The 25,957-nt window shown below is 44.2% G+C and overlaps 3 protein-coding genes across 7 annotated transcripts in view; 1 reads left to right on the forward strand and 2 right to left on the reverse strand.

Annotated features, from left to right (window-relative positions):
• The window catches only part of ATAD3A (ATPase family AAA domain containing 3A), a 25,862-nt gene extending 24,919 nt beyond the window's left edge, over positions 1-943 (reverse strand). Inside the window, exon 1 of the mRNA XM_070759182.1 lies at positions 531-943. Coding sequence (XP_070615283.1) covers positions 531-747 — 217 coding nt within the window. The 5' untranslated portion in view covers positions 748-943. The remainder of the gene's footprint in view (positions 1-530) is intronic.
• Positions 939-10,334, forward strand: LOC139171214 (uncharacterized). 5 transcript variants are annotated; one of them, XM_070759185.1, is made up of 6 exons: positions 961-1,189; positions 2,630-2,769; positions 5,016-5,796; positions 6,576-6,749; positions 7,592-7,815; positions 9,341-10,334. In XM_070759185.1, the coding sequence occupies exons 1-5, from the start codon at positions 1,140-1,142 to the stop codon at positions 7,764-7,766; spliced, it is 1,320 nt and encodes a 439-aa protein (XP_070615286.1). In that variant the 5' UTR covers positions 961-1,139; the 3' UTR covers positions 7,767-7,815; positions 9,341-10,334. The 5 variants fall into 5 exon arrangements, with proteins under 5 accessions (XP_070615285.1, XP_070615286.1, XP_070615287.1 ...); XM_070759186.1 differs by having other exon boundaries at positions 9,384-10,334; XM_070759184.1 differs by lacking the exon at positions 9,341-10,334 and having other exon boundaries at positions 939-1,189; positions 7,592-8,452.
• The window catches only part of VWA1 (von Willebrand factor A domain containing 1), a 36,665-nt gene continuing 20,205 nt past the window's right edge, over positions 9,498-25,957 (reverse strand). The window contains exons 3-6 of the mRNA XM_070759183.1: positions 17,234-17,512; positions 15,466-15,738; positions 14,013-14,282; positions 9,498-12,669 (exon numbers count right to left, since the gene is read on the reverse strand). Of these exons, the coding sequence (XP_070615284.1) occupies positions 12,620-12,669; positions 14,013-14,282; positions 15,466-15,738; positions 17,234-17,512 (872 nt within the window). The 3' untranslated portion in view covers positions 9,498-12,619. The remainder of the gene's footprint in view (positions 12,670-14,012; positions 14,283-15,465; positions 15,739-17,233; positions 17,513-25,957) is intronic.

The raw sequence follows: 25,957 nt of genomic DNA on the forward strand, positions 1-25,957 counted from the left end.
ACCACTGTGGCGATCGACTGCAACGAAGGTGGTGAGAAAAAGCTGTCAAACGGGGCAAAACCCACTTATCAAATCTCTTACACACGCGCACACACACACACACCCCTGTGTGTCTGTGCAAAAGAGAAAGAGGTGATTGTAAATCGAGGATTAGAGATGGTCGTAAATTGAGGACTAACTGTAAAACAGGGCAAAACTCACTTATCAAATGTCTTGCACAGTACTGTAAAGGGAAGAGTGTGTGTGTTTGCGTATGAGACAGAGCGATGTGGACGTAAGTCGAGGACTAGCTGCAATCTCCATTCAACCAGCCAGGAAGATCCCCTGAGAGTTTTCCTCGTGGCAGATCCCTGCCAAAGGATCCCTTCGCCGTCGCAGTGAAGCTAGATCCGCTGAAAGCTTCCCCTCAGGACTAGCTCCAGGAAGGCACTCTCCAGCCAAAAGATCCCCTATCACTCGAGGGTTTAATAGGGATCAAGCCAGGGAAGAGATCCACTCGAGGAGATCCACCCACCACCCACCGCACTCACGGGAAGTGTCGAGCTCTCGGGCGGCCTTGGCAGCGCGCTCCAGGCCGGTGGGGTCGAAGTTGCTCCATTTGTCCTTGGGGCGGCTGCTCCCTTCGCCCGTCCCTTCTTTCGATCCCCCGCCGGGCGGAGGAGGCAGCGGGGGTAGCCCGGCTCCAGGACCCGCGTCTCCGCCGCCGCCGCCACCGCCGCCGCGGTTCAGCCCGAAGAGCCACGACATGATTCCTGCCCCCACAAACCGGCAAGCGGCGAATCACTTCACACACACGTGGATGCGTCTGCGCAGGCGCCGCCCCGCCTTTTCCGTTCTCCGCCGCTGTTCATTGGCGGGCGAGGCCTCAAGCAGAGTCATAGAGTCGCAAAGGCTTGGGAGGTGAGGAAAGGAACCTTCCCTTTCCTCTCCACATCCCCGCCTCAATCACGTGCTTTTGAAGAATGGGGTGTAGAGAGGAGGAGTAAAGGGGAGGAGTAAAGAGAAACACGCCGAGGGACGGCAAGCGAAGAGGACCAATCTTAGTAGAGTCTCGGTCCGTCCAGGAGGGCGGCCCGTCTCCGTAGCAACGGGAATGTTGAGATGATGGCTGAGGCGGGGATGCCTCAGGTAGGCCGTGGATGGCAGAGGAGGCGGCTTTGCGAGTGCGAGGCCGCGGAGCCTCCCTCAGGTAACGGGGTTTTTGAAGGAAATTGGGAAGAGGACCACTACCACTACGAAAGGAAATTTCTGAGGAGATTCCCTGCTTGTGGAGGTTTCTGGCTGGGGAGGATAGGCATTGAAGTTACCTCGGGTGTGGAAATTCTTGAGGGCGAAGGAATAAATATAAGATCTTGACAGACAAAAGGAGGGATTCCAAAGCTCCATTCCGTTCACCCCGGTGCCCATGCTGGCTGGGAATGATGGAGGTTGCAATCCTAGCCCTTCTCCCTAGTCGGACAAAGAGGGGGTATATTCTAATTTATTTTTATTTTACTTATGAATTTCTAAACCACTTCAAGCATAAATACTTGAGTCATTCACAAAATTGTTGTGCTGAGGTACTGGGCACCTCAGGTTTTCTTTCTTTATTATAATATTATTTTCTTTTTAAATTTTATTTATTGATATTGATATTTTATTTATTCTATTAATACTATTTTATTTTATTATATAATATCTTATTTAATAATAATAGCGTTTATTTATAATGCCCTTTTAGGAAAAGGCATAACAACAAGCCATACAATTGATTAAGACAGACAGTAAAGCTTATTACACTTTGCAAAAGCACAGCTAATAAAAAACCATGAACTTATTAAAACATTCCCATATTTATTTATTTTATTTATAAATATATAAATAAATAATAAATATTAACTTATTAATATTTATTAAACAAATTTGTTTAATAATTAAAAAATTATTTTTGACTATGGAGAAGGGCAGCATAAAAATCTAAATAATAATAATAAATTTATATGGATGGTCAACTCATTAATAGAAAATCATTTTTTTCCCACTTGAGATCTTTCTCAGCCTTATGAAACGATGTTTCTGGTCCTACATTACTTGTTGCAAGCATATTTTTCTTTTCTTTTTCTTTTAAGGAAAAAAAAATCCCACATATGTTTTTAGGGTGAGCTAAGAAATTGGGGTGGGTGGGGACAGTCCAGAATGGGATAATTCATAACAAATACAGTAGTCCCTCGCTATACCGCACTTCACCTACTGCGGCTTCACTTCATCGCGGGTTTCTGAGGAAGTCGATCGGCAGATTTAAACAGCCCGCTGAACTCGATCGGCAGGTTTAAAAAAAAAAAAATATCTAAAATTGTAAATACTGTATTTAAATACTGTATCTAAAATAAATACTGTGTGGGAAGGGTTTATAAACACTTAAAACAATGAAAACTTACCAAACAATTACAATATAAATACTTAAATAAGTACTATCAGTCGATAAATTCCGCATCGTGGATTTCACCTATCGCGGCCAGGTCTGGAACATAACACCAGCGATAGGTGAGGGACTATTGTATATGAGGGCAGTTGTGGTTTCTGCATTAGGCTTAACAGCCACCATTGAAGTGATGTCATTTTTGTTCTTCCTTCCCCCCCCTCCCCCCAGAGATGCCTCAAAGGAACTCCTTGGCAACAGTGAAAAAACCAACGTAACCCACAACATCGACTTTGTAAACTTAGGGAGGCGCCCGGCTCTTGACGGGGATGAGCAGCAGAGAAAGTCATTGCTGCTTGAGGAAGAAAATGGTAAAGAGTGCTTGGGATGGACCCAGGTTTGAAGCCTCATAGTTCCAGGGAGTGTACAGAGTGACTTGGAACTTTGAGGCCTGCTGTAACTCATCCTCAGGAAGAGAGCCAGACTGCAGGGCTGGGGAGTGCTTCAAAACAAGCAAGATGGTGCCCACCATTTTGCTTGCTTTGGTCTTCTTTGGACTATATAGGTTGTCCGCGACTTATGAGCACAGTTGAGCTGACAATTTCACTTGCTTAAGCGAAATATTTCCAAATGAATTTTGCCTCACTTTGAGAGTTCTCTTTAATTTAATTTAATTTATTTAATTTATAGGCCACCCCACTCCTTCCTGACCTGGAGCAGCGTACAATATAGAAACATAGAAACGTAGAAGATTGACGGCAGAAAAAAACCTCATGGGCCATCTAGTCTGCCCTCATATTATTTCCTGTATTTTATCTTAGGATGGATATATGTTTATCCCAGGCATGTTTAAATTCAGTGACTGTTGATTCACCAGCCACCTCTGCTGGAAGTTTGTTTCAAGCATCCACTACTCTTTCAGTCAAATAATATTTTCTCATGTTGCTTCTGATCTTTCCCCCAGCTAACCTCAGATGGTGCCCCCTTGTTCTTGTGTTCACTTTCCTATTAAAAACAGTTCCCTTTAACACATTTAAATGTTTCGATCATGTCCCCCATTTTCCTTTTGTCCTCCAGACTCAGTGATGGGCTACCAAACTTTTTACTACCACACTGTGGGCGTGGCTTATGTAGGATGCCCTGCATTTTCTTTCAACATCTTTCAGTGCAAATTGGGTGCTCTGGGGTGGAGCTTCATTTTCACTACACCAGTGCGTTCCCCCCCCCCCCCCCCGTCCAGACTATAGAGATTGAGTTCAGATTAAGTCTTTCCTGATAAGTTATATGCTTAAGGCCTTCCACCATTTGGACCCATTCAATTTGATCCATCTCTTTTTGTAGGTGAGGTCTCCAGAACTGGACACAGTATTCCTAATGCGGTCTCGCCAGCGCTCTCTACAGCGGGATCACAATCTCTCTCTTCCTGCTTGTTATACCTCTAGCTATGCAGCCAAGCATTCTACTCGCTTTCCCTATCGCCTGACCACACTGTTCACCCATATATATATATAAAGTTAGAAAACCCATAGAAAAAAAAATTAAAATCATTAGTATCTTGGCCAGACCTAGATGGTATCATACTCAACAGCCCCAGGCCTGCTGGAATAGCCAGGTTTTAACGGTTTTCTGGAAGGCCAGTAAGGTGGGGGCAGTGCGGGCCTCCAGAGAGCCAGAGCCATTACAGAGAAGGCCCTCCCACATGGCCCCATTGACTGACATTGTCTAGCCAACGGGACATGGAGAAGGCCAACCCTGTGGGCCCTTATCAGACACTGGGACCTATGCGGTAGAAGGTGGTCCCTCTTGCCACAATTAAATGAATCACTGCAGTTGTTAAGTTAGGAATATGGTTGTTAAGGGGATCCAGCTCCCCTACTGATTTTGCTTGTCAGAAGGTCGCATAAGGGAATCGCAGAGCTCCAGGACTCTCCATCCGCCATAAGTATGAATCAGTTGCCGTGATCACGGCAGATGTTGCAACGATCGTAAATTTAAAAAGCCGTCATGAGTCTTCCCCCCCCCCCGCCTTTGTAAACTTGGCTGTTCACTAACTGAATGGTTGCAAGTCAAGGGCCATCTGCATTCCTAAAAATCTTGAAATCGACCCATACTGAAAAGAAATCTGTTTCTATCTCCCTGTTCACAGCCAATGGTGCCATTTTGGCTGCCTCCAAATCCACATTTGTTTCTTCATATTGGGAAAAAAGAGAGAATGGTACAGATTTATTTATTTATTTATTTATTCAATTTTTTTTAAAATACCGTCCTTCTCTTTAGATTCAGGGCGGCCTTCAATATGTTAGCAATAGCACTTTTTAACAGAGCCAGCATATTGCCCCCACAATCTGGGTCCTCATTTTTCCCACTTTGGAAAGATGGATGGCTGAGTCAACCTTGAGCCGATGAGATTTGACCCGCTGACCTGCAGATCTAGCAGTCAGCTTTAGTGGCCTGCAGATGTACTCTGCACAGTGTCTCGTGTATTCCTTAAAAGTGAGATAGCAAAGATTGTCATTTTGATTGAAATTTGGTGATGCTCATTGTAGGCCAGTTTATGTTTTGGGTCTTCTAACTCCCCTCCCCCTCGCCCTTCTCCCTTGTCTCACTCTTTTGACAGGCATTTCCACCATTGAAGACTTGGAAGAAAACTTGCGACAACTGAAGATTCAGGTGGACAGCTTAGCCTCCAGCTTATCTGTTCATCCAGATCGAGATTACGCTTTGGCTGGCCCAAGTCCTTTAAGTTCCAAACGTCACCCGTCAGGGTCACACACTGAGACGGAATGGTTACTGAAAGCAAAGCATTTTGCGAGATCATTTGACCATAATTTGAATTTGGCCGTTCCAACCTTAAATTCATCCCCACTGAGCGACACGTCAGGGCTATTTGGCACTGTGAGTCAGAGCTCTCCTGCCTTGGGGGACCTTTCTGCCCCATTGAAACTCGGGGCCCCTCATGTGATTGGTGTCAAGTCTTTGCTGCCCCCCAAGATTCCAGTCCGAGCGTGCTTGCCAGAAAGATCCTCGTTCACACTCCGCAGAGGCCGCTCGCTTAGTCACTCTGAGGTGACCCGCTCCTGCTCCTTCTCTCCAGATGCCAAGCGCCCGTGTTGGTTCCGATCACGGTCTCAGTCTCCGAGGCCTGTCTGGAGACCCACCTCAGCTAAGGCTAATGCCTGTGCCCAGCCTCCGCCTCAGCTGGGGAAGCCCAGGGGAGGCAGAAAGAAAAACACAAGCAGACAGTCGCGGCTCAGGTTCTTCAGGCCAGGAACATTAGCATCCAAAACCTGGACTTCCGCGACAGCAGCTAGACAGAGGACCCCGAGGGAGCCTTGGAGTCCTTACAGTTTGGCTTCTTCTGATATCCCTTCGCCTACCGCGGAGGAGATGAACAAACGGTAGGAAGAAGCTTCTAGACCTCCTGATCTACCATAATCAGAATTATTATCATAATGCAGCAAATCTAGACAATGTCACGTGGCAGGGCCTAGGGGAAGAGCCTTCTCTGTGGGGGCTCCGGCCCTCTGGAATCAGCTCCCCCCAAAGATTTGCACTGTCCCCACCCTCCTCGCCTTCCGTAAAAGTTTAAAGGCCTATCTGTGCCACCAGGCTCGGGGCTATTAGACCCCAGCCCTCTGGCCGACGAGTGTATTTATTTATTTGTTATTTATTTATTTATTTACTTACTTACTTACTTACTTACTTACTTACTTACTTATTAATTAGATTTGTATGCCACCCCTCTTTGTAGACTCATAATATGTCTTGCTGTGTGAATGGGAATGAATAACTTTAAATGTTATTAGAGTTTTTAAAGTTTTTTAGCTATATTAATTGGATTTTTAGATATGTATATTGTATATTGTTTTGATACGTTGTGAGCCGCCAAACAAATGTCAGTTGCCAATCTGTTTTATCAAGAAAGCCTGGGGTGGCTTGTTTTAGGAAATTTTCCCAGCTTTTCGGCAAACAGCAAAATAACTTAATTAGGCCAGAAAACCTTGACTAGATCGTTTGGCTGCCTAACCATAACAGTGGTTTCTTGTACAGTAGTCCAGTGCTGCCCATAGGCAAAAAAGTCAAGTTATACATAGAGCAGTGTTTCGCAGAGACCAGTTGTCTTGGAGAAACTGGAAGACATTTAACCGTCTTTTTAAAATTATTATTCGGGGTCCAGCTTCCTGCAAATGCTTTCCGAAAGCACGATGGGGAGAGACCTGGTTGAAATGTCTCCGTATCAGAAAGAGCTGACTCGTCTCCGACTTGAACGCCTACGTGTCGAAGAAAGCTGGCTGTTGGAATTAAAGAGGCAGCAGGAATTGGAACGAACCCGGGGGCCTAGGCCCAAGTGGTAAGGACTTGCTCTCCGAAGCTTGGGCTGGGGCTGTGGATTCTTTGGATTGGGTGCTGGGAGTAGTTAAGAACCTAAGAAGAGCCCTGCTGAATCAGGCCAAAGCCCATCGAGTCCAGCATTCTGTGTCACACAGTAGCCCATGGGGACCTTGAGCAGAAAGAGAAGGCAAAACTCTCCCTTTCCCTTGACCCCCAACAAATGGGACCCGAGGGAATCTTGCCTGCCTCAACCAACATAGAGGCAGCACTTGGACATCCATTTCACTAACCACTGATGCACTTGGCATCCATGAATCTGTCTAATCCTGCCTTGAAGCTCTCCAGGCTGACAGCTATCAGGACCTCTTCTGGAAGTAAATTCCATAAACCAATGACCCTCTGGGTGAAGAAATATTTCCCTTTATTTGTCCTCCCTTTCTTATCTATGAGCTTTAGGGAGTGCCCCCTTGTCCTAGTATTGTGTGATAGAGAAAAGAATTTCCCTCTATCCACCTTTTCTATTCCATACATGATTTTATACACTTCGATCAAGTCACGCCATCTTTCAAGGCTGAAGAGTCCAAGGCGTTGCAACCTGGTTTCATAAGGGAAGGGCTCCATTTCCTTGATCATACTAGTTGCCCTTTTTTTGCACCTTTTCCAGTTCCATTCTATCCTTGAGGTGCGGTGATTCAGATTCAGCAGGTCCGGGTGCAAATCTGGTGAGATTTGCTGGATCCATGAGGTTTGAGGCCTATTAATCCTCCGGTTCCGTGGGCCATGTTAGTTTGTAAGCAGAGGGCCAACAAGACTCCTCTGAATCAAGCCCTTCTCTGCTTCCTTCCTTCTTGTGTGTTTTAGGTACGAAATGAGGGGTTCTCAATTCCACTACGAAGCCCACAAGAACAACAAACTTCTCAGCAACAGCCCAGAAACACAGTCGGTCTTTGATTATAGGGAGGCTCTATCAAGAGCATCGAAAGAGTTCCAGCAGGAATGGAAGCCCACTTCCACCTCCCTCAAGGCCTACTGGTAAAGAGCAGAAGGAGAACATTGGACATCAGAGGAGATTAGAAGAAAGGCAGGTCAGGATGAGCAGGGCCTTCCTCTATTCCCAGTGAAAATGATGGCTTAATTTTGGTGGTGGGTGGGTGGCGGTCTGACTCTGATTATCCAGCCCAGTCATTTTATTGCCTTGGTCTAGATCTCTCACTGCTGATTTAAACTTTTAAGAAGTGCCACAGCACAGGGTCTCTTTAGTGGAAGGAAATGAAATTAACCAAGATTCCTTGCTAGAGAAAGAGGTAACCAGATATCCTGGTTTACTGAGGAGAATTACGCAAAACATTGGACATCTCTGGGTTAAAGGCAGTGTGGGCTTTTTTCTGACTTGGTGTGTGCAGATTTGGTGTGTGTCTGTGTGTATATGTGTGTGTGCCTTTTTTGGAGAAACAATTTGATTGTTATTGCCTGCAGTCTTGAACTAGTTCAGCAAAGGACACTCACTCTGAATTTCCTCTCGTTCACTTTAAGTTTTTGACTAAGAGGGCACTGTGATTTTTTTAAAAAAAAAACTTGATTATAAATTTTAATAAATTTTAATAAATTAAATTACTGATCAAGAAAATATTTGGCTCAATAAAACAAAGATAAATATTATGCTAGCAGAAAAAAACTGAGCATGTACGTTTCCCATCTTTTATTAAATGCGTCTATACTTGATTGCTTTCGTATTTCAATGTAGTGGTAGTTTATATATATATTGAGGTTCTTATGCTTGCAAAGTCTTAATTCTTAGACTTGCAAAGAGAAGGTATCTAACCTGTTAGTGAGATGCCAGAGAGGTTCTAGATATTTGTACCTCTTTTTTTGAAGCACTCATTTTTATGGCTGGCTGACAAACATTTAGGTATCGTCCTTGGTGAGTAAATGCAGAAACTATCTGACATGGAATAAAGTCACAGGGGTGGAGGGTCATCAAAATTATCATCCTCCTAGCAACAATTATTCTATGTTGAATTATCCTCATTGATCAATCATGCCTGTGCCTTGAATTTGTGAGTGAAAAAAACAAAGGCAGCTTGCGTTAATAGAGCAGATTCCTTTGAAATAGCTATTCGAATCGGCTTTCCCAAATGTCTTTGCACAATTATGGAATCTATGGGCAATCTCTTATAACCTAATAGGATAGCAGTCCATACGTTCCGAAACATTGGCCTGTTTCTTACTTAACAATTTGCCATTTGACAAGAAATTCCATGCTGGCCAAGGACGGGTATCTTTTTCTGCCAATCAGTTTTGCCTGTGGCAGTTTTCTTATTTACTAGCTCTCTCTGAGGAATGGAATTTCTTTAAATTGTTATTATGATTTTCAAACTTGGAGATTTCTAACTGGTCTTCTACATTACAGTGACAATTTCCTAGCAAGCTGATTAAAAATATAGACTTGACCAGCCAATTAACAAATCTCTTCTCTCCCTTTTTAAACTTCTGCTCCCTCCCACATGGCTGTTTATATACTTCAGTAGCCTTGATCTTTCCTGGCATGACACAGGATCTGAATGCCCTCAAGTACCCTGCAGGAAATTAAATCTCTCTTTCTTTCCCCAGTTTCTGCTCTCCAAAAAAACCCAAACCCCTCTTGTGTCAACAGATCACAATGTTCCCAAGTCTCATTCCTTACAAACGAACCATGAATGCCATGGCATTGCATTCGGTGGGACCATATCCAAAAAGAGAGAGGAAAAAATATTCCAAATTACTTGGCTCATTTGTTCTCTGTTTAATTCACCTTATTTGAAAGGATACATGACAACGTTGCTGGAGCAAGCAGCGGAGAGACAACAGCTACTGTATTAGTAAAACAGTACATGAAAGAATTATGGAGAAAATGACATGGATTTTTACTGGCAAGATGATTACGACCATCGCATATGTTCTGAAGCAAGAACGAAGCCATCTTAAGCTTTTGGGTTTCACTTCAGATAGCCACAAGCCACAACATTACTTGCCTTATTACAATTATCTCTTTTTAAAAAACAAACAAACGAACACCTGACTTTCTGTTAAGTACGAGGGTCGCCCAGAAAGCAATGCACCACATTTTTTTTTCTCAGCCTACAGTAATGGTATGAATACGAAACTTTAGATATACATTATTTGAATTGTCAGGAGTGTGTGTAAATTTTGCATTTCTTCAGATAGTTAGCGTAGCTGCAGCAGTGTTTTGTAATGGTGTCTGTAAGTGATGTATGTTACAAGCGGCGTGTCATTGAATTTCTCACTGCGGAGAAAGAAACTGCTGGGAACATTCACAAACGTTTCTGTACAGCTTATGGAGAATCTGCAATCGACAGAAGTACGGTTAGTCGCGGAAGACATTTTGAGGATGACAAAGAGGTGATTCGCACAGTGCAGAAATGGCTTCGTGACCAGAACAAGGAGTGGTACTGACAGGGCATACACCGCCCTTGTGTCTCGCTGGTGGAAGGCCATAAAACGGGATGGAGATTACGTGGAAAAATAACGAGTACAGAAGAAACATCATTCTTTCTTGTGTGTAAGTTTCATTGTGTTCAATAAATAATTGTTGAAGGGAAAAAAATGTGTTGCATTACTTTCTGGGTGACCCTTGTAGTTTGGGCTGAGAAATGTCACTCATGCAGATGGAGGCTCCCAGGATGAAACAGTTAAACAAACACACAAGGAAAACCAACATTTCGGGGATTTCTAGCTGAACTCCACCTTAAGGAGCTAGTTGTCTAAGATGCAGTGATTTATGGTAGAGTTTTTCTGGTTGCATATTTTAGGACTGCCATCTTCAGCTGGGTGCTCCGCAGATCGATTGGGATCTGCCTCCCAGGATGGCCATGATAATACTATGTTTTTCAAACAGGTTCGCTGCCTAAAAATGCTCCAATTGTCTGGTAGTGCTGTATAAACTGGTCAGATTGTGGTCATTTGCAAACTCCCTTTACCCAAAGGGCCGACATGGCTAGGGAGCAAATTCTCCGGTGCCCGACACTTTGCGTGGCGAAAGTGCTTCATGTTGTGTCTTCTGAATCGAACATGTGATTTTGCTGGAGGATCACAGGTTTGAGGCGGCCCAGCCACCTCTCACATTTCCAGAAAAGTACAATATTTCTTCTGCGTAGGCCATGGTTCAATTCAGGCATCCGCCGATGGACCCAGCCACGCGTAATGCTCTCTGTGTTTGTACAATATATTATTACCTTGTTCCCAAAGAGTTCTGAGCATCTTAGCTATCCTTTGACATTTGTCTTTATCTCTGTTTACCAGGTAATTGTCTCTGCTGCTCCCTACTATCTATGGCAGGGGGGCTCCACTTCTCTAAATGGTTGCATTCCCCCACCCCAAAATTAATTTTGGATGCCATCCTAAATAGACTGGGATTAAGCAAGTTCATTGGCCTACTAGGTTACTGTTCAGTAACTCTATTTCTCAATTTTTATTCGGTCACGTATTATGCCCTGCCATTGCCAAACTTGTTCTAATCCACCTGTTTCTTGGAATGTGGATCCTGGCTTACTACTCAAAGGTTTACGTGGCACTCAGTCTGAAGAAACATAGAAGATTGACAGCAGAAAAAGAACTCAGGGTCCACCTAGTCTGCCCTTAATACTATTTCCTGTATTTTATCTTAGGATGGATCTATGTTTATCCCAGGCATGTTTAAATTCAGTTACTGTGGATTTACCAACCATATCCGCTGGAAGTTTGTTCCAAGCACGTACTACTCTTTCGGTAAAATAATATTTTCTCACATTGCTTCTGATCTTTCCCCCAACTAACCACAGATTGTGCCCCCTTGTTCTTGTGTTCACTTTCCTATTAAAACATTTCCCTCTTGAACCTTATTTAACCCTTTAACATATTTAAATGTTTTGATCATGTCCCCCTCTTTCCCTTCGGTCCTCCAGACTATACACATTGAGTTCATGAAGTCTTTCCTGATAGGTTTTATGCTTCAGACCTTCCACCATTTTTGTAGCCCATCTTTGGACCCGTTCAATTTTCTCAATTGTTGTTGAAGTCTGCAGAACTAAACAAAGTATTCCAAATGGGATCTCATCAGCGCTCTATACAGCGGGATCACAATCTCCCTCTTCCTGCTTGTGATACCTCTAGCTATGCAGTCAAGCATTCTACTCGCTTTCCCTAGAAGAGTTCTACATCCTGGCAGTCTTAATGATTTCCTTCCGAGGACAGTGCAAATGCGCATAAATATGACAGGAAATATCAGCGGCCAGTGTTTTTGCTTTGGGTTCTCCCTCAGTCTCCAGGAAGTCTCAAGGAATTCTATTATAGATGGTTAATTTCAGATGACAACAGTATTCCACAATTGAGATTTTTGGCCGCCACCTGGGAACAGTAACCAAGGAATTGTTTGGGATCTGTCTTGTGCTTCTAATTCCTTCCACCACCACCACCCTCTTCCCAATTGAACCGTAGTAGCTTTGAAAGCCAAAGGACGTTCTTAGAATTCAGAATGCAGATTAGAAGGTGAACATTCTCACGTGTGAGAAAGGAACTAAGGGGGGGGGTGTTGGCTATCCTCCCTCTCATTTCATACAAAACACAAATAAATAACAATGTGAAAGAAGCGGGGCTTGAGTCTTTCGCTGGTATTCCAAGGAAAGGAAAGGAAATTCAACGAGCAAGGAATTTTCTAGCAAGATCCAATATCCTTCTGAAGCTGTTTTTCTTGTAACCGAGCCAAATTGGGGCATTTGCACGCAAGTCAATTTCAAAAGAGAACATGGTGGGTAATCGGAAATTGAAATGGTTGGGACTGCAACCTCCATCATCCTGGTGTCTTGATACCATTGTCCCAGGCTGTCCTTTCCTTCTGACTCACAAAAGTTTCGCTCACAAATTTCTCAAATTCTGCCGGTGCCTGTAGCTACGTGCGGCTGAAGCTGCAAAGGGAAAAAGAACCAAAGAATCACCGTCGGGTGGACGGATAAGTTTGCCTTGCCAGTCTCTTATTTGCAGAATACACTGAAGCAAGAGAAAACTTATAACAATTGCCAATAGTTATATAAAGCGAAAAACAAAACACAGGAAGTACAGCAGCATATTTCACAGTGGATTTTTTTTTCCTGGGACAACCACGAGGGGGGGCACGTTCCTTGCAAATTCCTTATCTGCTCCATGCTGAATTGGGAATTTTTTTAACAAAAAAAAAATCCATTTGGGGTTTTAAAAAAAAGTGTGCTATGTTCCTTCCTCCTGCTTAAAACTGGGAATGAAATTCTTGTATATCTTCCTAGCATAACTGGAGACCTTTGGAAAAAGAAGTCCCAATTTTTCTAGGGGGCAAAAAAACTACGTTTCTCAGGCTACCTTATTTATTTTATTTTATTTTTATTAATTGGATTTATATGCCATCCCTCTCCGAGGACTCAAGGTTGCTTACAAGATATAAAGGACAATAAAAACATCTGAAATCCGATTTAAATTTAAAACTAACTGGTCTGAAATCCAAGTACATTAAAAATCAATCACTCCCATTCAAACAGCAAGCATCCATTTCATTCATCAGCCAAGGGGCAAGTAATTAATAGCCCCAAGCCTGACAGTACGAATGAGTCTTCAGACTCTTGCGAGGAGGGTGGGGGCCGTGCAAATCTCTGGGGGGAGCTGATTCCAGAGGGCCAGGGGCACCCATACAGAAGGCTCTTCCCCTAGGTCCCGCCAAGCGACATTGTCTAATTGACGGGACCCGGAGAAGGCCAAATTGGCACTTATAACCTTGCACTTATTCTAGGGATCCAAGGGAAAATATTGTCTTCTCCACTATATTCGGTTAGAATATCTCTTTAAAAAAATCTATTCAATGAGAATTCAAATGGGCCCATCAACCATGTACAAGCAGCGGTGCATTTAAAAAAATAGTAGGACCCCTCCTCTTTCACGTTTCAGCCTGCTTTGTCTACCTTCCCTCAATCCTAGAGATACCTATGGAGTTACCAAGGCCAATCAACAGGCAGCAGAACTTAAATAGCAATAGCATTTAGACTTTATTCATACTGCTTTTACAGCCCTCTCTAAGCAGTTTACTGAATCAGCCTCTTACCCCTAACAATCTGGGTCCTCATTTGACCCACCTCGGAAGGAGGGAAAGCCGAGTCAACCTTGAGCCGGTGGTGAGATTTGAACTGCTGAGCTACAGCTAGCAGTTAGCTGAAGCAGCCTTCAGTGCTGCACTGTAACCACTGCGTCACCCCTGCTAAATTACTGCCTGTCCTGTGCTTCTTACCAGGCTGCCGATGGATCATTCGACACAGTCTTTTCCCAGGATGGGTCCTGTATATAGGCTTCACACACACTTTGTTGTTGCTGCCGGGGGTCAGATTTGACAGCAGAACACTGTGGATCTGTGGTGAGACACTGAGGAGGGTCGAAGGGCCGGCTTGCCGCCGACACCGAACACGGTAACCCAACACATCTCCCTCTGCCGGATCCCAGGAGGCCTTTACAGAGCTGGGGCTCAGATCTTGAAAATGGAGGCGCTTTATTTTGGTGTATTCTGTTCATCAGAGAAAGAAGAAGAAGAAGAATGACAATGCATGGGCTTTCTCCAGGCTGAAACGGCAGTGTGTGTGTGTGTGTGTGTGTGTAGAACGGGCAACCTAGGAGAAAGTCAGGCTTGGGGTGTTGGCAGCTGTAAATAGTAATCAGAGGGATTTGGGGATCCTAAGTGTGCCCAGTTCTTCTGTTAGAGTGCATACAGTGCAGCGTCAGGCCACCATTCCTGGCGCTACCGGAACGGGCTGGGAGCATGCGTGCGCCCAGTGCAGGATTCAGCTTCTGCGCATGTACAGAAGTTGAATCTTGTGTGAAGATGTGCGGGTACGAGATTTCCAGGGTATTTTTTTTGCTTCCATGCATGCTCAGAAGCAAAAAGGCCCAGAAACCGGAAAATAAGGTGACAGCTGCCGCTCGCTCCATTGTGCTGCTTCGCTCGTGGTGGCTCTGTCTGCTCCCGTCTAGTCACCTGCCTTGCTGCTCGTGGCAGCTCTGCCATGAGCTGCCTGCCTGCTCCACCATGCCACCGCCTGGCCCTTACCTTGTAGCGAGTGCTCTCCTGCAGGGGCACTGAGAAGATGGGCCCTGGCGCATGGGGTAGGCCCCAGATGGCCCCGATCTCCGGCCGCGCGGCCTTCTCTGTGCTCTCCCGCATCTCAGGCATCTCTCGGTGCGGCGATGGTGCCCCGAGCAAGTTGTAGCCTTCGGGAGCACATCACTGCTCTCAAAGGCCATGACTCGCTCAAGGCAACATTGCTGCGTGCGCCGAGGGAAGGCCACGGGTCCTATATGGTATGAGTGTGTTGTATGGTTTTTAAATAATGATTAGACTTGTATGCCACCCCTCTCTGAAAACTCGGGGCAGCTCACAACATATAATTGCAAATAAATAATTGCAAATAAATCAGCAATAAATAATTACAAATAAATAATTGCAAATAAATCAGCAATAAATAATGCAAATAAATCAGCAATAAGTAATTGCAAATAAATCAGCAATTACAGCATGGGAAGCACACACAGAGGGAGAGATTACGCCCCCAACAGGGCCTCTTCGTATTACAGGCTCTTAAAGTGATACCAGCCCAAAAACCTTGCTGACTCATTCCTGGCACTACATCGCCATAGCAGCTGATTAAATCATTACCCTGACATCTTCCCTCCCTCCCTCTTTTCCTACTCACCTTCCCGTGTGCAGGCTTTGGCTGAGAGGGCTTTCTCCTTGCCGGACTTATAAATGGCGGACACGGTCACCAAGTAGCTGGTGTTGGCCAAGAGGTTTTCCAGGATGGTGCTGTTGAGCCTCCCGTCCACCTCTTGCAGCTGGACTAAGTTGTCGTTCAGGGGGCCGTACATGACTTGATAGGAGGCCACGCTCTTTAGGATGGGAGACCAGCTGACCTGGAAGCTGTGAGGTTTGGACTTCGAGATAAGAATCTGGGCCGGGCTGACCACGTCTGGGGAGAGAAGCAAAGCCATAAAATAAAAATAAAATACAATAAAAAATAAATGAAAATAAAAATAAGTAAAATAAAAATAAATGAAATAATAATAAATATTATAATATAATATAATATAATATAATATAATATAATATAAAATAAAATTAGTTGGGGGAAAGATCAGAAGCAACATGAGAAAATATTATTTGACTGAAAGTCGTAGATGCTTGGAACAAACTTCCAGCAGACTTGTTTGGGAAATCCACAGTCACTGAATTGAAACATGCCTGGGATAAACATAGATCCATCCTCAGATAAAATACAGGAAATAGGTCCAGGAGGTCTTTTTCTGCTGTCAATCTTCTATGTTCTATGTTTCTAAATAAAATATTAAATAAAATAAAATAAAATAGACTGACCTGATCAAAGCAACCTGCAAATTATGTGTTTCCTGTATTTTGGGGATAACAATTTTTACTGAAGAAATTTTTAACAGGAGGAAAGGAGTACAAATCAGTGGTGGGTTGGTACAGGTTCGCTCCAGTTTGAGAAAACCAGTACCAGCGGCGGGAGACACTGCTGCGATGGGCGTCCAAGATTTTTCTTGCCGATTGCTGAGTTTTGAATTTTTTTGGCTGAAGGAGAATGGGTATATGGTGCCACTGCATTGATTGACGTTTGCTCCACGTAGTGATAAGTTTCACCTCCTGTCACTCTACAGTTGAGAAAAGCCCTGCCTTCAATCTCAAAACGGTCAAGAAATTCTCGGGCAGCACTGACACTGTCAATTTTGTGTGCTGCAGTAAACATCTTGGGCCCCCATCACAGCAACGTTCCTGCCCTTAGCACTCAGGTAGCGTATTACAGCACGCACTTCGCTCTTGGGGGGAAACGGAATGGGGAGGCTCATCTCTAACCTTCACCACAACGCCATTCGATGATCTGCTGACCGCTGGCATTGCTCGTTCTCTTCCGATGGCTTCCTCCTACACCAGGGGTCCTCAAACTTGGCAACTTTAAGACTTGTGGACTTCAACTTCCAGAATTCTCCAGCCAGCATAGCTTGGCAACTTTAAGACTTGTGGACTTCAACTCCCAGAATTCTCCAGCCAGCATAGCTTGGCAACTTTAAGACTTGTGGACTTCAACTCCCAGAATTCTCCAGCCAGCATAGCTTGGCAACTTTAAGACTTGTGGACTTCAACTCCCAGAATTCTCCAGCCAGCATAGCTTGGCAACCTTAAGACTTGTGGACTTCAACTCCCAGAATTCTCCAGCCAGCATAGCTTGGCAACTTTTAGCTGGCTGGAGAATTCTGGGAGTTGAAGTCCACAAGTCTTAAAGTTGCCAAGTTTGAAGACCTCTGCCCTACACGATAGTCATACCAACGTCCCCCGCGAACCAACTTCCCGCGCGAACCTATATGCCTTATAATCTTTCTTTCCGTATAACCCTTGTATACTGTTAAAAATAAACACCCCAACAGCGACATTCTCCCCCCTTCTCTTACCTTCCAAGGTGGTGACTCTGGTCGTTTGTGGCGGGATGTATTTCTCGTTGGATTCTGGGATGAGGACGACCTCATAGGTGGTTTCCGAGGCTAGCTGTGCCACCACAAAGCTGGTGTGGTCGCCCGTGAGTTGTTCAGACACTTTCCGCCGGGGTTCGCCACTTGGGGCGTACTCCAAAATGTAGTAGCCGGTGTCCCGCATCAGAAGCTGGGGCCAAGTGAGACGGAAGCTGCTTGCGGAGATGTCTGTGGCTCTCAGACGCTTGGCTTGGATGACGGCTGGAAGGAAACGGGAGATAAATTAACACCCTCGAAAATGTCCAACGAGCCCTTCACTCCTCCACTCGAAACAGAATACCCTACGAAACTAGACTTACAATCCTGCGTCTAGAAAGTTTAGAACTACGACGCCTTAAACATGATCTAAGTATTGCCTACAAGATCATATGCTGCAACGTCCTGCCTGTCAATGACTACTTCAGCTTCAACCACAACAACACAAGAGCAGACAACAGATTCAAACTTAATATTAACCGCTCCAAACTTGACTGTAAAAAAATAATAATAATTGAGTTGTCGAAGCGTGGAACTCATTACCGGACTCCGTAGTGTCATCCCCTAACCCCCAACATTTTACCCTGACTATCCACTGTTGACTTCTCCAGATTCCTAAGAGGTCAGTAAGGGGCGTGCTTAAGTCCACTAGTGTGCCTTCCGTCCCCTGTCCTATTGTCTCTCCTATATCTCCTATATATTTTCTTCTATTCCTATATACTTTCTCTATTCTTTCATGGATATATTTTATTTCTATATTTTCTCTTCAATTCTTTCTCTGTTATATTTTAGTACGAGTATATCCTCTATAACCTTCATTGTGCATTGGACAAAATAAATACATAAAAATAAATAAATAAAATAAATTTTGGCTGAGTTCCTGCAGCGCAATTAGCTTAGGTCAGGGGTCAGCAACTTTAAACACCCAAAGAGCCATAAAGGTCCAAACTGGAAACCACCTGTTCAATTTTGGGGCCACTTGGAAGCCCGCTTCCCCTACTATAGCGTCTCCTCCTAGTGCAGCATCCTTTTTCCTCTGCCGACCGGAAGTCCAGTTTCTGCCCACCATGGAGTCTCCTCCTAGCGTGGCATCCTTTTTTGTCTTACCTGTTCTAACTGAAAGCTCTATCAATTGTGGAGTCAACTGGCAACACGGAGCCACAGCAGAGGGATGAAAGAGTCACATGTAGCTCCAGAGCCACGGGTTGTTGACCCCTGGCTTAGATTAAGGACCTCCAGACTTTGCAACTTTAAGACTCATGGACTTCAACTCCCTGAATTCCCCAGACAGGATGGGAATTTCTGGGAGTTGACGTCCACAGGTCTTAAAAGTTGTCAAGGTTGGAGAGACCTCTGCCTTAGATGGTTACGATCTTAGTTATTACAGTTTGCTAAACGTCCAGAGATATTTTACTAGAAGAACCCTCCACTTCTCCACTCGCAACAGACTACCCTAAGCAACTAGACTCACAATCCTAGGCTTAGAAAGTTTAGAACTACGTCACTTTAAACATGACCTAGGCACAGTCCATAAAATCATCTGCTACAACCTCCTTCCTGTCAACAACTACTTCAGCTTCAACCACAACAACACAAGCACACAACAGATACAAACTTAAAGTAAACTGCTCCAAACTCGACTGCAGGAAATACGACTTAAGTAACCGAGTAGTTCACTAGCTGGCTCTAGTATCATCACCTAACCCCCAAAACTTTACCCTTAGACTATCCACTGTTGACCTCTCCCAATTCCTAAGAGGTCAGTGAGGAGCGAGCATTAGTGCACCAGTGTGCCTTCCGTCCTGTCTTACTAGTATCATGTATATAAATATTGTTATATCTTTGTATACTATCAATATGTACTTGACAAAATAAATAAAAACATGGGGAAAGGCCAGAGCATAATTTGCATTACAGTGTTCCCTCGATTTTCGCGGGTTCAAACTTCGCGAATAGCCTAACCACAGTTTTTCAAAAAATATTAATTAAAAAATACTTTGCGGGTTTTTTTCTATACCACGGTTTCTCCCGCCCAATGACGTCATATGTCATTGCCAAATTAATAATTTTTGCAAATAAATAATAATAAAAAAATATTGTTAATAAATAATTATGTTTATAAATATCAGAATCACTAAGTGTCTTATTCAGTGGTGAGTACCAGCAATAATGGTGAGTAAATGGTTGTTAAGGGAATGGGAAATGGTAATTTAGGGGTTTAAAGTGTTAAGGGATGGCTTGTGAGACTGTTCATAGCCAAAAATGGTGTACAGTAGTCCCTCACCTATCGCTGGTGTTACGTTCCAGACCTGGCCGCGATAGGTGAAATCCGCGATGGGGAATTTATCGACTGATAGTACTTATTTAAGTATTTATATTGTAATTGTTTGGTAGTTTTCATTGTTTTAAGTGTTTATAAACCCTTCCCACACAGTATTTATTTTAGATACAGTATTTAAATACAGTATTTACAATTTTAGATATACAGTATATATATTTTTTTAAAAACCTGCTGATCGAGTTCAGCGGGCTGTTTAAATCTGCCGATCGGCTTCCTCAGAAACCCGCGATGAAGTGAAGCCGCAGTAGGTGAAGCGCGGTATAGCGAGGGACTACTGTACTGTATTTACTTCTGCATCTCTACTTCACGGAAATTCGACTTTCGTGGCGGTCTCGGAACGCATCCCCTGCAAAAATCGAGGGAACACTGTATATGAAATATGGGGAAATGCCTTTAGAAAGTCAGTGTGTATCTCTGTTCTTGCCAGAAGATGGCAACAAAGACAGCAAACTGCAAGAATGGGAAGATTTCAAAAGCCCCCCTCTTAGCCCCCAAAATGTAAACATTAAACAAAATGCTAAGAGTTTTACCATGATCAACTGGGCTGAAATGTCTCCAAGTCCCAAATTAGATCTCCAAGGAAATACTTGTTAAATGTGCAAGTCCCGTATTACGCATGTAGATTTATGTAATGTGTGAAGGCATGTCAACCTTTCGTCCTATTTCTGGTTTGTGTTTTTTACATGATCTGAGCTTTAAACTTCCTTATAAGCCCCTGAGAGCAGATCTGTATCTTCACAGAGAATCCAGCCATACAGCAGGGTTTTAAAAACAACCGTCAGATTCTTTATACACTGCTCAAAAAAAAAGGGGGGGGGGACACTTAAACAACACGATATAACTCCAAGTAAATGAAACTTCTGTGAAATCAAACTGGCCAGACTGTTTGACAATCAATTTCACCTGCTATTGTGCACATTCAACTTTGTACAGTGAGAATATTTCATTCATTCAGATCTAGGATGTGTTATTTGAGAGGGGAGGGGAGGGAAGGTTGGGAAAGGAAAGGAAAGGAAGGAGAGAGAGAGAGAGGGAAAAGAAAGAGAAGTGAAAGAAAGAAAGAAAAAAAGGAAGAGAAGGAAGGAAAGAAAGAAAGAGTGAAAGAAAGGGAAAGGAAAAAGGAAGAGAAGAAGGAAGGAAGGATGCAAGGGTGGATGGAGGAGAGGGGAGGGAAGGAAGTGAAAAGAAAGGAAAGGAAAGAAAGAAGGAAGGAAGAAAAATATATTGTGCTATTTGAAGGCACTTATTATCAGTTTACTATCACATGTGCTTTTCTGAATTGCTATGCAATGATTCTCTGGACTAAAAGAAATACCACAAAATTAATGCTTTTTCATCCACAAAACGAAGGGGAAATTTTCTCTCCTGCCAAGGAACTGTTGCTTTTGGTTCCCACCAATACCTTTGGCAGCTAACCGTGGCAAGTTAGTGCCAATTAGTTGTGGCCACTGAAATCCAAACAACAAAGCCAGTTTGGTGAGCTGGGAGGCCTCTGTGCCTGGAATGCAAAATTACAACCCTCAGGTTTATGATGAATTCGAATAACCTGCATTTGTTTTGGATGAAGTTCCCCATCCTCCTGGTCTTTGCCTAGCCCACAATATTCTGACCACATCCCACAGGCCAAGAGTGGGTTCTAATTTACTTCTTGCCAGTTTGCTTTCTCCTGTGCCCTGTTGGTGCATGCATGCGCAGTATATATATTCTATCCTAGTCTCCCTTAATTTTGAAAAACATGTGACATATATATATATATATATATATATATATATATATATATATATATATATATGTCACATGTTTGTTTGTTTTTTTGCTGAATTTGAAAATTAAGGGAGACTGGGATAGATCTATTTCGGCCTTATTTTGGCCTCATCAGATAGCCATACCCACTGGGACTTGAACCTGCAACCTTTGCCTTGTAAGGCAGAGAATTATCCTCTAGGCTACAGTATCCAATCCCTTCAGCTCTGCACCAGGGAAGGGTTACAGATGGCGACCGCATGTACGTGCCGGGAACTCTGCACATGCTCAAAAGAAAAAAGTATTTAAAAAGAAAAAAAAGAAGAGAAGGAGGAAGAAAAGGAGGAGAAGAGAAAGAAGAACAAGAACAAAAAGGAAGAGGAAGAGGAAATAAGAGGAGAAGGAAGAAGAAGAAGAAAGAAGAAAGAAGAAGAAGAGAGGAGGAAGAAGAAGAAGAAAGGAAAGAAGAAGGAAGAGAGGAGGAGAAAGAAGAAGAAAAAGACGCAGCAGCCAAAAACTAGATGGTGACTGCATGCACAGTGCCACAAACTCAACTTCTGCGCATGCTCAGAAGAAAAAATGATTTAAAAAAATCCTGTGACCTTCTGGCAAGCAAAGTCAATGGAGAAGCCAGATTTTACTTAACGACCGTGTTGCTAACTTAACAGCCGCCAGTGATTCACGTGAACATTGTGTTGAGAAAGGTTGATGAAATGGGGTGGGGGGAATCACTTAACAAATTTCTCGCTTAGCAACAGAAATTTTGGGCTTGATTGCCACCGTAAGTCGAGGACTTCCTGAACCCAACAACATCTGGAAGAGCTTAATGTTTCTACACTCTTAATAAAGGGAGAGAAATAGATTCATTTTTTTTCAATGTGGTCCTTGAGAAAGAATCACAAAATATGCCTTTTGGGAGATGCCAAAGATATCAACAACATTAAACCATTAAACTATAGCCTAAATGTGCAAAACATCTGCTTGGAGACAAACTGCACGTGGCTCAAAAGAGGAATGGAGGAATGTTTTTTGTTTTTTTTTAAAGGCAATCCAGAAGCAATTGCAAAAGAGGAAGGCTGAATCTTTTAAAATGTGCTGACAACAAAATTTATTTATTTATTTATTAGATTTGTATGCCGCCCCTCTCCGTAGACTCGGGGCGGCTCACAGCAATAATAAACAATATATAACAAATCTAATAATTTAAAAGAAACACTAAAAGCCCCATTATTAAAAGCAAACATACACACAAGCATACCATACATAACTGTATAGGCCCGGGGGAGATGTCTCAATTCCCCCATGCCTGACGGCAAAGGTGGGTTTTAAGGAGTTTACGAAAGGCGCGGAGGGTGGGGGCAGTTCTAATCTCTGGGGGGAGCTGGTTCCAGAGGGTTGGGGCCGCCACAGAGAAGGCTCTTCCCCTGGGTCCCGCCAAACGGCATTGTTTAGTCGACGGGACCTGGAGAAGGCCAACTCTGTGGGACCTAATCGGTTGCTGGGATTTGTGCGGCAGAAGGCGGTCCCGGAGATATTCTGGCCCGATGCCATGAAGGGCTTTATAGGTCATAACCAACACTTTGAATTGTGACCGGAAACTGATTGGCAACCAATGCAGACTGCGGAGTGTTGGTGTAACATGGGCATATCTAGGGAAGCCCATGACTGCTCTCGCAGCTGCATTCTGCACGATCTGAAGTTTCCGAACACTTTTCAAAGGTAGCCCCATGTAGAGAGCGTTACAGTAGTCGAACCTCGAGGTGATGAGGGCATGAGTGACTGTGAGCAGTGACTCCTGGTCCAGATAGGGCCGCAACTGGTGCACCAGGCAAACCTGGGCAAACGCCCCCCTCGCCACAGCTGAAAGATGGTTCTCTAATGTGAGCTGTGGATCGAGGAATGAAATGGATTGTCAATCAGTGTTGCTTCCTAAGTGGACAGTTTGATTTCACAGAAATTTGATTTACTTGGAGTTATATTGTGTTGTTTAAGTGTTCCCTTTATTTTTTTTTTGAGCAGTGTACGGAGAGGAAAGGAAAAAGTAAAAGGAGAGGAAAAAGAATAGAAAGGGAGCGATGTTTGAAGAAGTTGGAGCAGAAAAGAGGCTGCAAAAATTCCTTGGGAACGCTCAGCTTTTCTCTTTGCAAGCGTGCGTTGTCAGGCCGATTCTGGAAAACGAATGGCTGCGAACGTGTTCAACTGCAGGCCAGAAAGGTGAGATCACCCAGGCGTGAAGGGAGTCACCCTGGCGTAGAAAAGGGAACAAAAAGAAAGGTGGGGGTGGCCGTGCCAACGCTTGGAGCGGTTTCGGGACCCCTTCCGAAGCTTCAGAGGACTTTCAGGGGTCCTCTCCTGAATGCTTAAGACAAGTCTCTTGATCTGGGATGGACTCGATTAAAAAGGAGAGAACACAATACGAAGTGCTGGGAGACGAGGCCAGCTTTCTCCTTCGATTCATTCCCCTTGCCTAGCTTTTTCATCCTGCTTGAAGGCATGCCAGAAAATCTAAGCAGTGATTCGAAGATGGAGAAGCTGTGTGGCCCCAGGAATATAAAGCGCTCCCGTTATATTGGGGGATTTTAAACAGAATACAAAATAACCAAGTCGGAAGGGACCTTTCCATCTCTGTCTCTGTGCCTCTCTCTCTTTCTCTGTCTATCGCTCTGTGTGTGTCTCTTTCTGTCTCTCTGTTTCTCTGTCTCTATATCTCTCTCCATCTTTCTCTCTGTCTCTTTATCTCTCAGTATCTGTCTATCTCTGTGTGTGTCTCTCTCAGTTCCTCTGTCTCTGTCTCTGTCTCTGTCTCTCCATCTCTCTCTCTCTCTCTCTGTGTCTCACTCTCTCTGTGTCTCTCTCTATGTCTCTGTTTCTCTCTCCGTCTCTCTGTCTCTGTCTCTCTCTGTCTCTCTCTCTCTCTCTCTCTCTGTCTCTCTCTCTCTCTGTGTCTCTCTGTTATTCTGTCTCTGTGTCTCTGTCTCTCTCCCTCTGTCTCTCTCTCTTCATCCATCCATCAATCCATCCAATTTTTTAACTTCAGATCAACCCCGGCTGCTCTTTAAAAGACCTGACCCTGAAGACGAAACTCAAAGACTTTGGCCATCTAAGGAGATGGAAGGACTCACTGGAGAAGAGCCCAATGCTGGGAACGATTGAGGGCAAAAGAAGAGACGACAGAGAACAAGTTGGCTGGATGGAGTCACTGAAGCAGCCAGAGTAGGATTAAATGGATTCCAGAGGATGATAGAGGGCAGGAAGTCCTGGAGGAACATTGTCCATTGGTGCTGTGATAGCTCGGGAACGACTTCGCAACTAATGCTGGTTAGGCTTGTTGCTCAACAGTAGTAACTGTGAGAGGGATCTTGGAGTCCTAGTGGACAACCATTTAAATATGAACCAGCTGTGTGCAGCAGCTGCCAAAAAAGCCAACACAGTTCTAGGTTGCATCAACAGAGGGAGAGAATCAAGATCACGCAAAGTGTTAATACCATTTGGTAAGGCCACCCGTGGAATACTGCATTCAGTTTTGGGCCCCACGATGTGAAAAGGATGTTGAGACTCTAAAAAAGGTCCAGCGAAGTGCGACAGAGATGATTAGGGGACTGGAGGCTAAAACATATGAAGAACGGTTGCAGGAACTGGCCACGGCTAGTTTAATGCAAAGAAGGACCAGGGGAGACAGGATAGCAGCCTTTCAATCTCTCAGGGCTTGCCACAAGAAGAAGGAGTCAAGCTATTCTCCAAAGCACCTGAGGATAGCACAAGAAGCAACGGGTGGAAACTAAACAAGGAGAGAAGCATCTTAGAACTAAGGAGAAATTTCCTTTCAGTCAGAACGGTTGACCAGTGGAACAGTTTGCCTCCAGAAGTTGTGAATGCCCCCAACACTGGAAGTTTTAAAGCAGATGTTGGATAACTATCTGTCTGAAGTAGTGTAGGGTTTCCTGCCTAAGCAGGGGGTTGGACTAGAAGACCTCCAAGGTCCTTTCCAACTCTGCTGTTGTTGTTGGTGGTGGTGTTGTTATTATTATTAGGTATTATTATCATCCCTAAACAATAGTGTTGCTAGCCTACCCAACCGGATGCTGTGTTCCAGAAGGGATGGGCAGTCAGTTGTGTCTCTTCAGCTCCCCCAAAGGCTGCCAGCACTCCCATTGGCAGATGTGAGGCATTCCAAAGGAAGACAGGCCCGTTTGGGAAACAATGCCCTTCTGTGCCACCACAAAGGGCGCCTTTGACGAGATCTCATATGATGTGATATTGCAGTGCCATTTCTGGGCCTCTCCCCGAGCTGCCAAGCCTTCCAGCCCCGGAGCCCAGATTCCAGTCTTTTTACTTTGTACCCTTCCAAATCTACAGGCTGGAGTTGGGGAAAAACCACAGCCTTGGGACAGAAAAGGAGACCGCTCGGCTTTGTCAATGGTTAGAGTGCAGAACTGCAGCCTACTTCTGCTGATCACCGGCTGCCAGCAGTTTGGCAGATCACATCTGACTAAGCTCCAGGTTGGCTGAGCCTTCCATCCTGCTAAGGCAGTGAGGGTGAACCTTTTTTTCCTCTGGTGCCGAAAGAGCGTGTGCACACACGATCA

This window comes from Erythrolamprus reginae, chromosome 8 (genome assembly GCF_031021105.1).
Source record: "Erythrolamprus reginae isolate rEryReg1 chromosome 8, rEryReg1.hap1, whole genome shotgun sequence".
In the NCBI taxonomy this organism is placed as follows: Eukaryota; Metazoa; Chordata; class Lepidosauria; order Squamata; family Dipsadidae; genus Erythrolamprus; species Erythrolamprus reginae.